We start from the raw sequence: 17,247 nt of genomic DNA, 5'->3' as shown, positions 1-17,247 counted from the left end.
TCTTAAATCCTTACATGAACATCATGAAAACCCACTATTATCCTGGAGATACAACAGAGGCTTAGGGAGGTTAAGCAATTTGCTTAAAGTTACAGAATGAGTGCATGATAAAAGTATTGAGATTTGAATCAGGCGTTTTAGCTCCACATGCAGCCTTAAATATTACGTAACATTACAAATGTTCATGTCTGAACACAACACGTGGAGGTCATATCGCAAAAAACATGAGCTGTTCGAAGGTGATGGAATTTGAGACATTCTCATTTTTTTTTTCTCAGAACTTTTTTTTTTTTGGCCATAGGTTTGGGTTTTCTTTTTTTTTTTTAACCATAAATACAAGAACGAAAGAAAAATGTGGATGATCACAACTATCCCATTTGCTCCATTATCTCTCGTCTGAGGCCTTCCTGGAGTCACTGGCTTCTAGGCTTGATTAATGTCTCCATCTCCTGCACGATCGTTCGTTCGGAACCTGGACCCCGGTCCTGAGTCCTCAGAGTTCCCTCTCGCCCCAGCTCCCTGGAGGTGCGGGTCCCGGTGCGGGTCCCCGTCTCCGTCCGCGTCCCCGGCCCGTCCCCGTCCCGGTCCGCGTACCCGTCCCCATCCCAGTCCGGTCCCCTCCGCGACCCCATCCCCATCCACGTCCCCGACCCCGTCCGCGTCCCTGTCCCATCTTCATCCCGGTCCCCATCCCGGTCCCGTCCCCGTCCCGGTCCCGGTCCCCGTCCCCGCCCGCGTCCCCGTCCGCGTCCCCATCCGCGTCCCCGGTCCCGGTCCTCGTCCGCGTCCCCGACCCCGTCCGCGTCCCCGACCCTTGGGAGGGCTCCGCGCGGAGACCGGAGCGAACCTGGGCGAGGACGCAGGATGTCCCGACAGTGTTTACCAGGCCTCCGACACGCCCCCTGAGCCCTGCCCCCAGCTTCGAAAAGCTTCCTGGAAATGTCCTCGTTATCACTTCCCCTCCCGGGCTGGGGGCTGGGAGCGGGCGGTCCCCCCGCCCCCGGCGCCCGCTGTTGGGCAGAGCGCTGGCTCGCAGGCGCCGCCGCCCCGCAGTCCTCGGAGAGCGGCGCCCGGGCTCGCAGGTCCCCGCGTCCGTCCGTCCGGGTCCCCGCGTCCGTCCGGGTCCCCGCCGCCGCCGCCCCGGTCCCCCCGCCGTCCGCTCCGCGATGAGGCTCCTGGCTGGGCGCTGCGGGGCGCTGCTGGCGTGCCTGGTCCTGGTGCTCCCGGTCTCCGAGGCCAACTGTGAGTAGCCCGCCGCGCGGTCCCTGGTCCCCGGCGCCCACCGCGCGGCAGCCGCGCCGGAGGATTCCGCGGGGGCTGCAGCCGCCGGAAAGTTTCCCCGGCCTCCCGGGCGGGGGCAGCAGCCGCGGGCCTGCGGGCGGTGTGCGGGGCGCGGGGGGGGCGGGGCAGGAGCGGCCGGGGCAGGAGCTGCAGGAGCTGCAGGGGCGGGAGCGGCCCGGGCAGGAGCTGCAGGGGCAGGAGCTGCAGGGGCAGGAGAGGCAGGGGCAGGAGCTGCAGGAGCGGCAGGGGCAGGAGCGGCAGGAGCGGCAGGGGCAGGAGCGGCAGGGGCAGGAGCTGCAGGAGCGGCAGGGGCAGGAGCTGCAGGAGCTGCAGGGGCGGGAGCGGCCCGGGCAGGAGCTGCAGGAGCTGCAGGGGCAGGAGCGGCAGGGGCAGGAGCTGCAGGAGCTGCAGGGGCAGGAGCGGCAGGGGCAGGAGCGGCAGGGGCAGGAACTGCAGGAGCGGCAGGGGCAGGAGCGGCAGGGGCAGGAGCTGCAGGAGCTGCGGGGGCAGGAGCGGCAGGGGCAGGAGCGGCAGGAGCTGCAGGGGCAGGAGCGGCGGGGGCAGGAGCTTCAGGAGCTGCAGGGGCAGGAGCGGCGGGGGCAGGAGCTGCTGGCCGCTTGGCTCCAGGCCCGGGGCCGCTCTCGCTGCGCGGTGGCGCCGCCGCTGGCCCGGCCCATCCTCCGCAGTCCCCGGGGGCCGGCCGGGCGCTCGCTCCCCGGGGGCGGCGGGGGCGGAGGGCCACTGCGTGTCCCCGAGCTGGCGGCCGCCCACCGCCCCCCCCCCCCCCCCCCGCACCCCTGGCTGCAGTTTGCCTCCCTTTTGCAATTTCTGGACTTTGAGCCGAGTGCGCTTATCTCAACATTGACAAAGCAATTGTTTTAGGATCCCTGCTGGTTTGCATAGCGGGAGGCAGATGTCGTTTTCTGACCTTGAAATCAGAAGGACTGCTAACCGGTGTGCTTCTCAGGTCATTTTGTACTAAGTATTTCTGACACTGTCACAGCTCTGAGGTCGTGGCACGAATTCTCTGTATTTTATCATTGTATTGCCAGTTCTTTATGTTCCCATAGGTGGATTCAAGGCAGGATACTGAGTTTTCGGTGAAGAGTGTACAAGGGCTCTCACGGCATTTTAGTACATTTTGATTGCCAGTTAATTTGTTTCCAAAGCTTAGGCACGGTTATTGATTTAAACTGCTTACTTGTGCTACGTTTTATTTTCAGGAAATGGCATGGGAGAGATAAACTTTGAATTGCAAAAACTTTTAGGCTGCCTACTAAAGCGCCTGTGGAAACTTTTCAGAGATGGTAATTTTAGGAGAATTGAGTAGGAATTTACTAATATTTCGCTAGTTTGAATTAGTTACTGATCAGGATGAAGGAGGTGTTTTAAAATTCTAACTTCAACGTCAAAACATCATTTGCTGATCTGATATTAAAGAGCTTTAATAGCTGCATTGCTGTTCAAACCATTACCATGAAGCCTGTATGTGGACCACGTGCACAAATTCATCATTTATATGGTTCATTAGAACAATCAGATGTTTGCCCGGCAACCGAAAGAGGCAGAAGTAGCCTTCCACATTCACTACTTCTCATCACGGGAATGTGCTAAACCTCTTCTTTTCATAGAATTGTTACATTTTTACTGAATCTAGATGGAGTTGAAATGATGTATATGCCTGTGCGTATTAGATGTAATGTAATGAAACCATATATATGAAGAAATACACTTGTTACATATAAACACTGATAGAGGAGAGGAAATAATAGTATAAATATATGACATAAAGAATACTTGGCCCTATATTGACTTTATTTTTAAGAGTATGAGTAGTTTAATTGTATTAAAAATCTTCTCTGGGGATGCCTGGGTGGCTCAGTGGTTGAGCATCCACCCTCGGCTCAGGGCGTGACCCCGGGTCCTGAGATCGAGTCCCGGATCTGGCTCCCCACAGGGAGCCTGCTTCTCCCTCTGCCTTGGTCTCTGCCTTTCTCTCTCTGTGTCTCTCATGAATAAATAAATAAGATCTTAAAAAAATATCATCTCTGGTTAACTGATGGGGAAACAGAGATACAGATGGAATGTTTTTACTCCCTAAGGTTTTACATTTGAGATAGAATTAGCATTCTAAATATTTGACCTATAATTCATTGGATAGTCAATAGAAATGTATTTGCTATTTAAAGAAAAAGATTTACAAATCACAGTTTTAGTTTTGATAGTTTTAAACTATCCAGTTTAACTTCATTTTAACAGTAATGAATTGGTCAGAGAGGTTAACTGACTTTGAAGACATTTACATATGCGAAAGATATTTTTATAATGTCTTATATTTTAATAAATATGAGAGACAGACAGAAAGGGGGAGAGAGATAGATTTAAAATATATACTGTCTACATATTCCATCACCTGCCACTAAGGACTGCGATGAAGAGAAATAGGAGAAACTCAGGCTGTGCTAGTTTGATCCCATCTTGACTTCCATTTCTAGGTGAATGCAGTCTACTCTTGACATTACTGACTCATATTTACTTTCTCTTCTTAATTTCCTTCTTTCTCTCTAATTATTCCTTTCATCATTTATCTACCTGTCTTTTTAAAATGCCCTTTATTTTAGAGTTCAAAATGTTGCACTGATGGAGAGATTTTATTAAGATTAGGAAGAGTTAGAGACAATTTCTGGTGCAGCAATGATACCTTGTGCCATATTCTCTTACCATCAATTCTATGCCAGGATACGTTGTAATGCTTCATAATAGACCTTTTCTATCCACCAAGTTCAGTATCCTCTTTATAGCTAAATGATCTATATTTAAACTTTCAACATATTACAATAAAAGAAATAAGAAGCCTGATGATACATATATCAAATTCTTTAGCCACAAGCAATAATAATGAAAGAAAGAAGGAAGGGAGGGAGGGAGGAAGGGAGGAAGGAAGGAAGGAAGCTGAGTAGATTTGTTGGAAGACTACTGAATGGCATGCTGAATAACTAGGCCAGTGGATGACAGGGACTTAGGCATCTTGGTGATCTGTATAGTGGGTACTCATGTGCTCGCTGTGTTAGGAGCTGCCATCAGATGACTGGGTTCTAACTACCTTCCAGTCCTGGGTGGACCTGCCCATGATTGAAATTCCCATAAGAGAGGAATTGATTGTTTTGGTTTAACGTATCCCTGGAGTCCTGTGACTGACAGCCCCCACAAAGGAATGGAAGCTGCGAAGGAAGCAGAAATAAGAGAAGTCTATGCGTTGTAATGATTGGCTGGACAACATATACACATGCCCTCTCCATAAACACCATTTGGAGATATTTCAAGTATAATGTGTTTATTTTTAATATAAGGCAAACAACTAACGTACAGTAGAAAGGACCTTCTCCTTAATAGATTCTAGTCACCACACCCAAAGAGGAAGGCTCAAGGCTACCATTTCTTAGTTTACTGTCACTGGCTGATGTTCCTACTTCCTCTCCTTCTCTCATAATCCCATGTCAATGTGCTCTGCTCTGCTTTATGGATGAAATCCAAAGACTAATAATACTAGAAAGACAAGCAAAAGAATACAAGTACTTTAGGGTGACCTGTCTTCCTTTTGAGCAGGAGCTGGTGTTTATGACCTCCTCCTTCACTCCCCAACTCACATGTCTTTTGCTTTCACACAGTTGCCTTATGTTTAATTTTGTTGTCTTATCTCTGAGATGAACTACACTCTTGGTCAGGAAGGATCTGAGCCTGTTCCCATCTGTGGATATTGTATCCATCTCTTCTTCCACAATTTCTATTGTATACAATAGTCATCTTGAAGGAGCAACAGTCTTTCTAGACTTGATTTATACATGGCAACAACACTAGTTTGCATTGATTATTGTCATACAAGCGTAATCTTTTAAAATATTTCAACAGGAATAAAGAACTAGCAGTCTCAGCTTCTAATTCAGTGGAAAATATATTGGGTCCCATAGTGAATGCATTTCTTCTTGATTTACCAATTTCTAGATGAGCAAAAGACAATTGCAAGGAAAAAAAGCAAAAACACAAAAACAAAAACATGAGAATAGGTCGTTGAATTAGTTTCTTATGCTGCTGTAACAAAGTACAGGTGGGTGGCTTAAACAACAGAATTTATTGTCTCATAGTTCTGGAAACTAGAAGTCTGAGATTAAGGTGTCAGCAGGATTGATTCCTTCTGGGAGCTGTGAAGGAGAATCTGTTTCACGCTTTTCTCCTAGCTTCTGATAGCCTCAGACATTTCCTGGCTTGTAGAAGGCATTTTCCCTATGTCATCACATCATCTTCTCTCTGTACATGAGAGTCTGTATTCCAAATTTCCCCTTTTGATAAAGACATCAGTCATATTGGATTAGAGCTCATGCTTATGACCTTGTTTAACTTGATCATCTGCAAGCTTCTTTTTCCAAATAAGATCACATTCGCAAGTACTGGGGGATTAAGGACATTACCATCTTCATAGTGGATACCATTCAATCCATAACAATCACTAAACATCATATCATGACAAGTACTTCTTCCTTTTCTACTTTTATTTCTGACCTGGGTATTTTAGCTTTAGGAGAAAAAAGCACTGTAGACGGTATAAAAAACACACTACATTTTTTTAAGTAAGCTCTACGCCCAATGTGGAGCTCAAACTCACAACTCTGAGATCAAAAGCTATATGTTCTACTGACTCAGTAAGGAACCCCCAAAACTGGGATCCCAAAGTTTTAAAACCACGTTTTGGAAGAGAACATTGTGTCCAAAAAGGCAGTATGAGAGCCTTCGATAATTGATCTATCTGTTGTCATATAAGGCTAGCCTCCTTTTAGGCTTGAGGGTACATATTAAGACCCATGAAAACCATAATAGTCATCCCATTGACTTATTTCCTTTACTGTGGAGTCAATTCCTTAGTTAGAGAAAAAGTTGTGGGGCTTAGCATAAAGCATTAAATAAGTCTACCAATAGTGATGCCAATAGAAAAAATTGCATCCAAATATCGAGTGAATATCTGTCTTTGAGTACAGTGTACACCTCCTGGATGATAAAAGAGCCCTAACTAATCAATCATCCACCAAGATCTGGTGGGTTTTGTAATATGTTCAATGTCTAGCAGCAGAAGAAATGGCAGTTACGCTGGCAAATGTGGTGTTTTTCAGGAGTGAGAGCCTTGTGAAGAAAAGTCTGTATAGTTGAGTCAATATGTAGTCTGCGTCCTTGCCACTGTGGCTGTTTGTTTTGTTTTTGTTTTGTTTTGTTTCTACCTAGCGATGGTAGACCAAGTGACACACCAAGTGATAGTTTTCGCACCAAATGTATCCAGAGACTTGGGTGTTTGGCCCTCATGGCGTCTTAAAAATCAGGAAATTTCATCCAAAAATTTTGCTTTGTGACTTCTCTTGAAGAACTGAAGGACGTCCTGGCGACACTGCATGCACATCCCAACATGGCAGATTCAAAGCTGCTTTTTGAAGATAGAGTATACTCTCTCTAGGTTGCTGCAGTTCCAGCCATCCTCTGCCGTCTTTCACCACATCCTCGTCCCTTGTTTATGGTTCCTATGGGACACGTGTGCATTTCTGACTTTGTGACCCTGGCTCTAGATTGCCTTGAGAAGAAACACAACTGGCAATCCTTAAGTGAACCATTCTATCCCCTCTTGTCATTAAGAACTTCTCTGGTGTGGGGCTCTCTTGTGAGAATTCACCTGGAACACAAAGAGTCTCAGCTCTGGACCATTCTTGCCAACTGTCCTTGTCTCTAGACCTGATATCTAGCTCTTTATCGTCTCTGAACAGCTAGCCAGACCATTTACAACCACTCAGGAAGCAGAGTAGGTCCTGATCTCATTCTGAGCAAAATGGACAATGAAAAATACTACATGTATGTCTGCCCAGAGTGAGGTTATTTCTTCTCCAAAAATTCTGCTTCTGCTTGGGATCACCCTTGAGAGAGGCTGTAGTTTGTTTGTTCGTTGCAGGCTGTGGTTTCATAGCAGATCTGCCTCTGGCTTGCATTGGTATGTGACAACAAAGTGTCTGTAAACTAGAGATTTTTGTCTTCAGTTAGTTGATTTTCATCCTCAGGAGGTTGGTCATAGGCTTTTCCTCATGACACTGTAAGGGGAGCTTGAGGGAGGACTTCACGTCAGGAGAGCGAACAGCCAGCCCAGGCCACTTAGTTGTGCCTTTAGTCCCATCCTACGCATACCACTGGGATGTGTCACAGGGGACCTACTGTCACAACTAAGTTTCTGGCTGGATGGAAGAGGTAGCATCCAGTTCACAATGAGCTGTTTAGATCAGCTGGTCACCAGGTATCCTGTGGTCAGATTTGCAGACTTCACTAAAGTCCAAAAGGATTCCAGGAGCAGTATCTCAAAGGGAGACTAATTATTTGCAGAAGGAAATGTGACTTGCTCTCAAATCATAAGCACCTCTACTGAAATTCTTGTTTGGGGACTTGCTTTGATACCCTGGATAGTACCAGAGTACCCCACTGTCCTACGGACGACTTGACACAGTTGGATCTGATGGGTCACTGACTGCTTGAGTCCGACTTTGAATGAGCTAGAGATCAGTTTCTTATTCCTGTTTCCATCTGTGTCTGGCAGCTTTTGGACTTGTATGATAAACAGACCAGAGTAGAGTACCTAAAAATGGAATATGCTTCAACAATAAGGGATCTGCCAATATGCATCCTTCCATCTCAGTGTTGAACACCCAGCTGTATGAAAACTTGTCTCTCACTTGGGCAGGAATACTCTGCATGACCAAATTGTTGCTGAAAATAGGTCACACCTGCAGAATGAGTCACAGTTTGGAGTTTGAGTTCTATTGGATCGATATTTAGATCGTTTTAGGACACAATTCCCTTAATCAACTGACCCCCACAGGCCTCGGTTCTAACCAGCAAACCTTAGATTTTAGGTGTTTTGCTTCCCTAAAGGCCAATATCTAATAATCACTAAAGGTTTTTGGAATCTCTTCCCTTGGTGTAGTTACTCAGCACAGTTAATTTGCGTGGGAGAAAACAAGAGGGAAAGTTCACTGTGTACAGGATGCTTCTTCACAAGCACCTCTCCTCTCCTTCATTCAAGAAGTTCTGGATCCACTAGCCGATTCAAGATTGGTAATTGAGGAGAGGTGGTGATTTCTTTGTATTGTGACTGAAGTACAACCTCTGTTTGCAATGTTTTTGGATTAAAAAAAAATTCAGTGAAGAATTTTCCCATTTCATTCGAGGGAGATTTTCATCAATTCTTTCTCCAAGATTTGACCACTACACTCACCCTGACTTTGATCCACGTGAATATGGGCTGCCACCTAAGCTCAGCCGCCCGTGTTCTTCCCATTCCCCCTGAGATCTGGAAGCCCAGTTTCATTGCAGCACCTGCCATCAGCATTTCCAATCTAGGGAGAACAGCCAGTAAAATGCTTTTTAGAAACCCCAGTGATTTCCTTAACAATTGATTTCTATGATAATCATGGAAATAATATTCTTTTACTTCATACTGGGGAGCGGGATGGGTAAGTGAGAGAGTGAATAGGTGGGAACTATGTGAAGGATTCAAGCCAGAACCTAGCTCCTGGTCCTTGTGAATTCTTTCTTTGATATTATGCCAAGGGACATCTGGCTTTTCATTGCTATTTAGTGTGTGCCAAGGTTTTGCCCAGGATGGCATTAGCCAACCAAGCCAACTGTTAGAACTGGAAGTGGTGATCCTAGCACAAGGAATGAAAGCAACAATAGCCAAACGTTCAGCCTGATTCAAAATTATATATGCCTTTTGGTATTAAGTTTTTTATTGTTGTATAACCAATTATCACAAACTTTGCATCTTAAAATGATACAATTTATTAACTCGGAGTCCAGGCACAGGTCCAGGGAACTGCTCAGGGTCTCGCAAAGCTAAAATCAAAGGGGCCACCCGAGCCGAGGTGTCATCTGAAGCATCCTCTTCCAAGTGCATTGATCTCTCCAATGAGAGAAAGGAGAGGGGAGATCAGTGGAGGAGGTGTACTTGTGCACGAAAGGGACAAAATTCACTTGTAATTCTCACAGCCCCAACTCAAGAACACACATGGAATATTTGGTCAGCGTGGTCTCTGTTACAAATATTTCTCCTCTAAGGTTAAGATTACTATTTTTTCCTCTAAGAGAAGCACAAACACGTATTGCTCATTTAACCTTTGGTGATATCTATTACAAAGTGTGAGGCTATATTAACTATCTATTTGTTAAATAGAGAGGGCATAATTAACTGTGCCCAACAGACCTAAGCTGAGGACATAGTGTAATGACATTGATTGGCTGTTAATGAAGGAGGGTGAAAAAAAATATGGTTAACAATTAATACTGAAATTATTCCTTTTTTGACAACTGCTACTATTTTACCTTGAAAAGTGACTTCAGGTTTAGAAAGTGGAGTCCTGAAAACATGGTTTACAACTTTGCTGTTCAAGAGTAGTGTGTGAACCAGTAACAGCACTATTACCTGGGAGCTTGTTAGAAATGAAGCATCTCTGGCCCACACCAGATCTACTGATTCAGAATATTCATTTTAAGAAGACCCCAGGTAATTCCTATGCACGTTAAAATCTGAATCATGCTGGTGTCTAAGGAGCTAGGAGAAAAGGTGGATAAGTGGTTCTGCATAGGAAGTGAATGGAAATTGCAGGGGTGGCAGTGGGAGGCAACAAGGGAGAGAGAGGGGGAGAGGTTGTCAGAGAAGAGAGAAAAGAAGCTGATCCATATGGCAAGACAATGCAGCTTCTAGGAATGTCTCCAGTAAGATTTTTTTTTTTTTGAGAGGGAGAGAGGGAGAGAGAGAGAGAGAGAGAGAGAGAGCGTGCACGCACAAGCAGGGGGAGAAGGACAGTGGGAGAGGAGTAGAAGGGGGGGGGAGTCTTAAGCAGGCTCTACACCCAGCAGAGAGCCCTACATGGGGCTCAATCTCCCAACCCTGAGATCATGACCTGAGCCGAAATGAAGAGTAGGGTGCTTAACTGACTGATTCACCAGGCACCCCATCCAGGAGGAAATTATTACATGTGAGGTGGACAGAGGACCTTTAGGAACTGGCTTTTCTTAAGACTCAACGTTAAATTGCAAAAGTTGCTTTGATGTCAACCATAGCCCTTTGTACCTTCCCCCGTCACCTACCCCCACCCCCCCAGGTTTCTTCAGCAGAGATTGATTTCCACATTTAACTGGATTAAGAACAAAGAGAAGAGAATAGTTCCATAAGATATAGCAGAGATGAAGAGTTTAGTGAAAACTAACAAACAAAGCCAATAGTGCCCATAAGAACCTCAGCTCCAAAAGGATGTGACATCTTGAGAGGTGTTGGAATTTTTATCAGGTGTGAGATTGAGGTTTTAGGACACCAGTCAATAAACTTAAAAAAAGGCAAAATGATATGTGACAGTAGCAAAACTCAAATTATCTTTAAATTGTTAAGCTTTGATTGAGGGTAATGTTTTGTTAATGCTAAAAGAAAAAAAACTCACCTTGGTGATGCAAAAACAGAGTCTTGACTCTTTCTTTTGGGTGATGTAAATCCTTTTTTACCTAAATATTCCTATTTTATTTTGCACGAATCTGGGAAAGACATATAAGTAACTAATTATAATAACTTGGGGGGATGGGCAAGGATTGAGTGATTTTAGACAAAAAAATACTGCACACAAAAGACTGGAAGAAAATGGGTAGCCCTTTAATAGTGTCTTTAGAAAGTAGAGTTGTGATGCTTTTTATTCCTTGCTTACCTTTTTACTTTTAATAAATATAGTAACTTGTGTTATTGACGTTAGTATGAAAATGCCACTTCATTTAAGAGTTTTATTTATATTACATTGTTCTAAATATGGAAATTGAGTCCTCCAGGCTTGAGGGGAAGCATAATAAGGATAATCTATCTAGATTCTTGAGTGTTTCTACTGTGAGGAAAGTAACAGGAACTGGCTCACTGGCTCTAATCTCTTAGTATAGCTTTTCTTAGTCCTCTTGCTCAGTTTTTGGAATGGACTTTAAAAACATTCAAGAACAATGGCTTTTAAATCTTTACAGAAAATGGTAAAATGATAACTTCTTGCATCTGTGTGATGGTTTCCATCTTTCAAAATGGCATATTGACATTTTCTCATTGTGTGTCACAGGTGTTCTGTGAGGGACTTTCCCAACTTTAGGAAAATGTTACCTTTACTCTGTCTACCCAGAGTTGCTACCCCTCTTTCTCTTCCTGCTCTCACTTGAACTTCCTGAGGAAGTGGTTTCTTCAAGCAGGATTTATTTTCTCTCTTCTCACCCTCCCACTGGTATTGGTGATTGAGAATGTTAACAGTGATCCTAGTGTGAAACCGACTCCTTGTAGCTCTCATCCTAAATAATGGTAATAATTATTAATAGCTTTTCTTTTTTTTCAATGAAACATTTTAATTTATTTATTTAAGATGTTTATTTATTTATTCATGAGAGACAGAGAGAGAGAGAGGCAGAGACACAGGCAGAGGGGGAAGCAGGCTCCATGCAGGGAGCCTGTCGTCCTGGGACTCGACCCCGGGTCTCCAGGATCAGGCCCTGGGCTGAAGGCGGCGCTAAACCTCTGAGCCACCCGGGCTGCTCTAACTTTTCTTTTTTTGAGAGAGAGACAGAGAGAGCACACATGTGCATGAGCAGGGGTTGGAGCAGAGGGAGAGGGAGAGAGAATCTGAAGCAGGCTCCAGGCTCAGTGCAGAGCCCAAGGTGAGGTTCAGTCATAGGATCTTGAGGTCATGACCTGAGCAGAAATCTAGAGTCAGACACTTAACCAACTGAGCCACCCAGGTGCTCCTCTTACTAATGACTTCTTTACGATATTTGATGCTGTTGAAACTTATCTTTTTTTTTTTAATTTTTTATTTTTTTAAATTTATTTTTTATTGGTGTTCAATTTACTAACATACAGAATAACCCCCAGTGCCTGTCACCCATTCACTCCCACCCCCGAAACTTATCTTTTGAAATTGACCTCCTTTTATAAGCATTAGCTTCTTCAAATTTTCTTTCTCTCTATAAGGCATGTTATTCATTCTACTTCTGTTGTTTTGATGATCTCTAGTTTCCCTTAAATATTAAAGTTTCCTTGGGTTCCATTCTGGCCTTATTGAATATCTTTTTCAGCTTAAACTACTCCCTATATTCTAGTAACTCCTAATATTTTTAAACCATTCAAGTAAATCCATGATTAAAATAACCTAATTTGAGAATACAGATACACACTAAAAAAATGCATCTGTAGTCCCGTTAGCCAAAATAATGCTTTCCTCTATATTCTTATAAGCAACTTTGTCTGAATATATATATACTTAGAAATTAAAATACATACATACAAGCAAGAATGGAATAGTGTTTTAATACTATTTTTTCAAATATTATTATTTTTTATTTTTATCAAATATTATTTTTAACTGGATATGTCACCTAAAAATATGATGCTAGCTTTCATATCAATAAAATCTGTCACACTTTAAAATAGATTTATAATTTTCCTTCATAATATGTTCATCATAATATATTTAATCAAAAACATATCTTTGGAAATTTATATTATTTCTGGTGTTTTGCTAGATCAATAATATTGTAATGCACATATTCATACATATTTCTTTACAAATGTCCATTCTCTTTTCCTCAGATTACTTTCCTAGAAATAGAAAGGTTAGCTGAATATCTAAAGGTTTTGGATGCATGTTAAATTTCTCCCTGGAAGTTTGCTTTTTTGTTTTTCTAAAGATTTTATTTATTTATTCATGAGACACAGAGACAGAGGGAGAGAGAGAGAGAGAGAGAGGCAGAGACACAGGCAGAGGGAGAAGCAGGCTCCATGCAGGGAGCCCCAAGCGGGACTCTGAGATCATGACCTGAGCCAGAGGCAGATGCTCAAGCACTGAGCCACCGTGAGCCACCCTGGCGCCTGGAAGATATTCATTAGATTTTAAGATGTTTTTTAAAGTTCTCTTTGAATTACCTGTTTTTTTTTTTTCTCCTATTGGTTTTATTTTTCATGCTATTGATAGGCGTTAATTTGTTTCCTCCATATTTCTGATGATTCTTGGTTGTCTCTTCGTATTTAAGCAACAGTGCTGAGTTGGCTTTAGGGGGCTTGTGTGAGTTTCTTCTGTTGTATACATCAGTCTAGTTAGGCTTTTTTGTTTTTTAAGGGAGGGTTAGCACGTAGCTCTTTATACGCTCATGACTTGATTCACTTATACGATAATGTTTATTAGGCGCCCTCTGAATGTACTGCGGTGCGCTGCGAAACCAGTGCTGCGTCATTGCTGGACTTTCAAACGAATGCTCTGCTTCTAGTTACCTCTCTCCCCCTGCCACTAATCATCTGAGACTTGACTTCTCAAGGGCAGAAGAGCTCTTACTTCCGTTGTAACTCCATGGGTTTGTTTTAGATCAAGCCTTCCTGTCCTATATTTATCAACAGGTCTTCATCAGCTTTCCAGCTTCTGGAGAATTTGTTGGAATTCTTATCTGCCAGTGACTCTTCCCATTCTTTCAACTGTTGCGGGTTATTCCTTTTTCAAATTCTCCTGCAATCGAGGTGCCTGGTAGCTCAGTAGGTTAAACAACCAACTCTTGATTTTCTTCTTTCTTTCTTCTTTTTAAAAAATATTTATTTATTCATGAGGGACACCGAGGGGGACAGAGGGAGAAGCAGGCTCCCTGCCGGGCACCTGATGCAGAACTCGATCCCAGGACCCCAGGATCATGACCTGAGCCAAAGGTAGATGCTCAACCGCTGAGCCACCCAGGCATCCCACAACTCTTGATTTCTGTTCAGGTTATGATCTCGGGGTCCTGAGATTCAGCCCCACATGGAGCTTTGTACTCAGTGAGGAGTCTGCTTGAGAATTCTCTCGCTCCTCCCTCTGCCTCTCCCCCAGCACATGCTCGCTCACTTTCTCTCTAAAATAAATAAATAACTCTTTCAAAAATAAAATAAATAAATAAATAAATAAATAAAATAAAATAAAATAAAATAAAATAAAATAAAATAAAATAAAATAAAATAAAATAAAATTCTCCTGAAATCATTTTAATGCAGTCTTGGAGAGAGAATAGATAACTGCTCTCTGACATCACTAACCATAAACACCACTTTCCATGTCTTTAAAGGCAGCTGGTAATAGTCACTAGCCTTTGCCTTATATAGTAGTCTGCTTGGACTGCTGCGACAGGATATCACAGACTACATGGCTTAGACAGATTTATTTTCTCATAGTCTTGGAGGCTGGAAAATCCAAGATGAAAGTTCTGGCCAGTTCAGTTTCTCGTGAGGTCTCTCTTCCTGGCTTGTAAACCTTGCTTTTTTACTGTTCTCACATGGCCTGTCCTCAGGGCCTATATGCTTGCAAGGAGAGAGCTGCTAATATCTCCTCTTATAAGGACACTAATCCTATAGGATTAGGGCCCCATCCTCATGACTTCATTTAACCTTAATTATTTCCTAAGAAGCTCCTTTGCCAAATACAGCCACACTGGGCATTTCCACTTGAACACATAAATTCAGGGAGGTGGATGCAAACATTCAGACCATATGCCTTGTCAAGTAGAACACAATTACTTTTTTTTTTTTCTTTTTGCTATAACTATGGAAGGGGAGAGGTAGTTTTTTCTACTTTGTGGCCAATTTTTTTTTTCTTTAAGAAGGCCAAAAAAAAAAAAAAAAAAAAAAAGAAGGCCAAAGTTTCTGTATGTTAAATATGTCTTTCCTTATTACTTGTTTTGTTGTCTTTCTTCCCCTACCCCTTATCCCAATCATTTTCTCCCCTTAATAAATTATTTTTTTTCCATTGTTATTTAGACTGCACCTTTTAGAAAGACTGCCTTTTAGAAAGTTAACCAGGAATTCTAAGGGTCTGGCAGAAATTTGGGGATTTAGTCATAAACACCTACTTGAAAAAAAAAAAAAAACACCTACTTAATACTATACTAGTATTCCAAATAATCTCATTTCCACATCAGCATTTAAAAGAACAATTATCTTAAGAGTCAAAAAAGATGTATCTAGAGTCTTTCTGAGCCTTGCCTCATATCTGGTGGATGTTGCAGGAAGTAGGATAGTGCAGAATTAGGCCAACTCTTTCAGTGTTGCCTTTAAGAATGTCCAAGTACAGTTTGCCTGTTGCTTTTCCAAACATAAACACAGACACAGGCCAGTGAACTAATAATATTAATTGATGCTATCCTAACAAATAGGTCAAATAGAACAAATCCACAACTTTTCCTGTGCCGTAACCTCTTGGTCCATGACGTCAAAATCAGAAGGTGTTCGGGTGTCCTGGTGTGTAGGAGGGGAGAGAGACAAGGAGAGCCGCTGCGGGCAAGTCTGGTGCACGTCAGAGAGGAGCTGCTGGGGGAGCCCCGGGGCCAAGGCTCTCTGGGGAGGAGGCCTCCAGACCCGCTCCTTACCCCGCAGCCTCCAACTCTGTGTCCCTTCAGGCGAAGCCCTGTGATTTATCACTCACCAAATCAAAGCAATGATTACTGTTGTGTTTTGGGTATTTTGAGGGTTTTGTTTTGGGGGGGGGGATGAGGTGGTAATAAGCTATCTGTTCTGTCTTCTGGGTAGAAGTCCTTGTCGCTTTGGAAGGACTAGCTGACGTGTGCCACTTTCTCTGTCTAGGGCTACAATCAAAGGTTTTAACCTTGGGGAAACAATGGCAGAGTGTTTGGTTTATTCTTTGTTTTTCTAGACTAGAGACTGTAAATTGAAGTTGTAATTAAGTGTTGGAGTAAGGAGAGGTCCATGTCACTCCTGTTGTGGCCAAACAGTTCAGGCATTGTTTCCCTCCTCATCCACAATGGGGGTTGACAATCACATTTTTTTTTTTTTAATGGCACCGATGGCTTTTCTACATCTAAATGAACACCAGCCTTCATCTCTCTTAATGCAAATGTTTTAGGACTCAATGATATGTACAACCTGCAGCTCACAGATTATTTCCTCTTTTTCTTTCCCATATTTAAATTCTTATCCAGATCTACTCTTACGATTTTTGACTCTTTTAACGTATTTCTCATCAGCCTATTTATTGCTTGGTCCTCTTCAAGAATGAATGCATACCTCCATGCATAGTTCACCTTTAGAGAATACTTTTTCAAACACTTCTCTAACCTTTGACATAATAATATGAGAAGAATCAGTTGGTCAGCAGCAGAGTCTTCAATATAAAGGGAAATAAGAACTTTAGAGAAAAGCAAGTATAATAGTTCTTTTTTAAAAAAATTAACTTAAAAAAGATTGAAGTGTGGCATGCATCCAGACATGGCGTTTCTTCCTGAAGGCAAACACAAGCTTCTTTGAAAATTGGTAATGGTTATATAGGCTGACAAATGACTAATGAAAAATCTATCTTTTGGGGGCTTCTGGGTGGCTCAGTTGGTTACGCCTCTGTCTTCAGCTCAGGTCATGATTCCAGGGTCCTGGGGGAGCCTCATGCTGGGCTCCTGGCTCAGCAGGAAGCCTGCTTCTCCTTTTCCCCCTGTTTGTGTGCTTGCACTGTCTCTCTCTCAAATAAATAAATAAAATCCTAAAAAAATAAAAATAAAAATCTATCTTTTGGTTTTCATAGTCCTTACAATCTTCACATTTTTAAATATCCCTCCTCAGAAATCTTCCATGGCTGAAATCTTTATAGAAAAAAAAAAAGAAAGATTTCACATTTGATTACTATGTGATTATTTTAAACAAAATTGGTAATATCTGGACACATGTTTTCCCATCACTATTAATCAATGTTTTTTTCTATATTATGTGCAGTTCTATTTTTCTCAGGCTTTGACTAAAGAAAACATGCCATTTCAACAGTTGACACACGTGAAGCAGTTACGTCTCAGAGTATTATCTAGTTGTTCTATTTGTACATTGAAAACAATTTTCCCCTGCTTCGTCCCACACGGAAGCAG

The 17,247-nt window shown here is 43.0% G+C and overlaps 1 protein-coding gene across 50 annotated transcripts in view; it reads left to right on the top strand.

Annotated features, from left to right (window-relative positions):
- The first annotated feature begins 1,064 nt into the window (after positions 1-1,064).
- The window catches only part of PROS1 (protein S), a 63,601-nt gene continuing 47,418 nt past the window's right edge, over positions 1,065-17,247 (top strand). For 10 of the 50 annotated variants that reach the window (XM_049105347.1, XM_049105348.1, XM_049105346.1 and 7 more), the window contains exon 1: positions 1,083-1,242. In XM_049105347.1, coding sequence (XP_048961304.1) covers positions 1,167-1,242 — 76 coding nt within the window. In that variant the 5' untranslated portion in view covers positions 1,083-1,166. Of the gene's footprint in view, positions 1,243-17,247 lie in introns of all 50 variants that reach the window. The other 40 variants (XM_049105363.1, XM_049105361.1, XM_049105362.1 and 37 more) reach the window with 10 other exon arrangements.

This window comes from Canis lupus, chromosome 33 (genome assembly GCF_003254725.2).
Source record: "Canis lupus dingo isolate Sandy chromosome 33, ASM325472v2, whole genome shotgun sequence".
NCBI classification, from domain to species: Eukaryota; Metazoa; Chordata; class Mammalia; order Carnivora; family Canidae; genus Canis; species Canis lupus.
This window is presented reverse-complemented; position numbering and strand designations above follow the sequence as displayed.